General features: G+C 41.8%; 1 protein-coding gene across 1 annotated transcript in view; it reads left to right on the top strand.

Moving 5' to 3' along the window:
- The first annotated feature begins 12 nt into the window (after window positions 1-12).
- The window catches only part of LOC119365874 (kinesin-like protein KIN-14I), a 10,110-nt gene continuing 6,863 nt past the window's right edge, over window positions 13-3,259 (top strand). The window contains exons 1-6 of the mRNA XM_037631521.1: window positions 13-140; window positions 666-738; window positions 1,299-1,430; window positions 1,605-1,834; window positions 1,918-2,245; window positions 3,151-3,250. Of these exons, the coding sequence (XP_037487418.1) occupies window positions 685-738; window positions 1,299-1,430; window positions 1,605-1,834; window positions 1,918-2,245; window positions 3,151-3,250 (844 nt within the window). The 5' untranslated portion in view covers window positions 13-140; window positions 666-684. The remainder of the gene's footprint in view (window positions 141-665; window positions 739-1,298; window positions 1,431-1,604; window positions 1,835-1,917; window positions 2,246-3,150; window positions 3,251-3,259) is intronic.

Consider the following 3,259-nt stretch of genomic DNA (forward strand, 5'->3'; position numbering starts at 1 on the left):
GCGCCGCAGCAGCAGCAGCACCTCGGCGGCTCCGTCAACGGCTCCGCGGCCGCCACGCCGTTGCACGGCTCCGCGGCGCCCGCCGGCGCCAACGGCGCCGACGGGTACGACAGCGACGGCAGCTACAGCTTCGCGCCGCCGTGAGTAGCCCCAGCCTCCTCCGCCGTCTCGCGCATCTTTTTTTTTTTCGAATTGAGGAGCTCTTTGCCCGTCTCCTGTACCTAATTCGGTCGTTAGTATTTTGCTTGGTGGAATAATAGTACTACTTTCTGAACCTGTTTCGATTCTGGCATAACTATCCTAGGATGTTGCTGCTTACGCATGCTACGCCTTATGGTGAGTTGTGTGCGTCCCAGGATTTGAATTTTCTAAGCTTGTTTCATAACAGAAAAGTTTTCCCAGACTGGTGGAAAGCGGAGAAAGGTTGGGTTCCGACGGGAACTTGTTTATTTATTCAGGGTTAATGTCGCTACAATCGGTTATGTTTGTTGGGCTCGTAATCATGACCCACCGCACCGCAATATAATGGTTATTTCCAATTGGAGACGGTCTCAACATTCCATGTTTTGTCTTTCCTGTCACATTCGGCATGCAAGCTTTTGGTTACCTGATGAGATACAGTCCGATGTCTGATCAATATTTACACCATGAATTGCTTTTTGCAGTACTCCATCGACATTGTCCATGTCCATACCTCCGGAGCTTGCTGGAGCAATCCCGCTAATCGACAGGTTCCAGGTACATGCCTCCTTGATTCTGGCATACCCACTTTACCCAGTGACGTGATATACCTCAGGGCAATTTTGAAAGGGAGGGAGAAATCTTCTGCTAGTGTACGAAATGCTAACTTTAGCATCGATGCACAACCCGTTATCGGTTATTCTATTGATGCGTGGGACGGGGTACCATTTTGTTCTTCTCTATAAATTAGTTTGTGTGGGGTGGGTGTGTGGGTTCTTTACATTAAGGATAAGTTGCATAACTTTCATGCTTGGATTCTCTTCTAAACTACCAGAAAAAAGGAGTTTCTTCTACCTACTTAGTCCCACAGTACTCTCCATTCAAAGGAACAGTAACAGCAACCATTTTATTGGGTTGGGTCTCTCTACATTTCTCTTATTTTCAGTCTCAATGGAAACTTTTGTTAACCATTCTATAGATGCACTGAAACATTTTAGTAGGATCAGGTTTATTAGTATGTCACAGTTATTCAGTATCAGTTAGTAAGCAGTAAGCATGAATGTGGTTCCCATAGTCACATTTTGTCCCATGTTAAATTTAGTGTTGAAATATAACAGGTGGAGGGATTTCTCAAGGCAATGCAAAAACAGATTCAATCATCTGGAAAGCGTGGGTTTTTTATTAAAAAATCAGTGGGTCCGCAAGTTCGTGAGAAGTTCACTTTGGAAGATATGTTGTGTTTCCAAAAGGTAATGTTATTGAAACCCATTCCATGTACGAGATCATGTTGCAGCAATCTGATTCCTGAGCATGTTCTCTTATCGCGTTTTAATATCATATGCAGAACTATAAAATCATCATGAAATTGCTTAGGGTGCCATTTTGTTTTATTAATTTAGCGTTTCTATGCTCTCTTTTTGCAGGATCCTATTCCAACTTCGTTACTGAAAGTACCTAACGACCTTGTAAGCCGCTCAATTAAATTATTCCATGTCATATTAAAGTACATGGGCGTCGATTCACCCGCAATAATAAGTTTGGAAGAAAGAATTGAACTTGTTGCAAAGCTTTACAAGCATACTTTGAAGCGTTCTGAACTTCGAGATGAGCTATTTGCACAGATTTCAAAACAAACACGTAACAATCCTGATAGGTAAGTAATGGGTTTCTCATGTAGAACAAGCACCTGGTGGTTTCAGATTTATTTTACGGATCGTAATTTTATTGTTCTTACAGGAGTTGGTTGATAAGAGCTTGGGAGCTAATGTATTTATGTGCATCTTCCATGCCTCCAAGCAAAGATATCGGGGCATACTTGTCTGAGTATGTTCACTACATTGCTCATGGAGCCACAACGGATTCAGATGTTCGAGTTCTAGCACTGAACACACTAAATGCATTAAAACGCTCGGTTAAGGCAGGCCCACGGGTTGCAATTCCTGCGCGGGAGGAGATAGAAGCTCTTTTAACCAGCCGGAAGCTTACAACAATTGTCTTTTTCTTGGATGAAACATTTGAAGAGATCACCTACGACATGGCAACAACTGTTGCTGATGCTGTTGAGGTATCTGCATTTCTCCTAAGCTAATGTGGGTTTGGAACTGATATGTGCCAAATGATTCTTTAGAAGAATGTACCTTGGTCAAATCTAGAAGATTACTTGGTGTTGCATGTGATTCGAGTTGTCTCTTTTGGTATAACGACGATATAAATTAACCAAGTAATGGGTCTGGATTGTCAATACTTTCAAATTTGCCTCTTAGAGTGTGTGCACAGGGTGGTTCATTTAATTGAGTTGCAGACTTCCAGTTTGTTAGTTTTGTGGTCATGACTATTTTCTCTCAAATTATATTCATAAAGTATGGGCCTGGATTGTCAGTACACAAGTATGTACTGAATACAAGTCGTCCATTCATAGATTGAACGTACATTTTGCTGGAACCGCTCAACCATAGTTAAGATAGAACCTGTGCCACAACATCTCTGGCTGGATTCACTTGTATGCAGCTCATTGCTACTAGGTGTATACAGAGCCTGGAAAGTTGCTCTGTTCAGAATTTCAGATAACTCATGACTGAGCCTAACCACCTTATACAATTAAGACGTAGGTGTGGTGTCAGTATGGCTATTGACTGTTTTCATCACCGTTCGGCACTCAAGGAAGCAAGTAGTCACAACTCACAGACACCTTCTTCAGCTCCCATAGTTCCATAAGTTAAATGCGCAGCTACTCAACCCTGCAAAGGTGTTGCACTTTGTGCTCTGTATCATACATATCAGCCATTGTGGCTACTTGCTTATTCCTTAATATTGTTTGACCAAATAGTGGATATTCAACCATACTATCACATCCCAGTATATGTGTTTCTGTTGTACCTTTCCTTATTAAGTTTTGGCTTCAAACTTGTGTGCACAGTGTTTTTTTGTTTACTTGAAGTCGTAAGTAAACAAAATATCCTGTTATGACAGGAACTTGCTGGCATTATCAAACTTTCAGTATATTCCAGTTTCAGTCTTTTTGAATGCCGAAAGATTGTTAATGGATCAAAGTCTTCAGAAGTTGGCAACGGTATTTCTT

The sequence above is a fragment of the Triticum dicoccoides genome, chromosome 2B (genome assembly GCF_002162155.2).
Source record: "Triticum dicoccoides isolate Atlit2015 ecotype Zavitan chromosome 2B, WEW_v2.0, whole genome shotgun sequence".
Taxonomy (NCBI): domain Eukaryota; kingdom Viridiplantae; phylum Streptophyta; class Magnoliopsida; order Poales; family Poaceae; genus Triticum; species Triticum dicoccoides.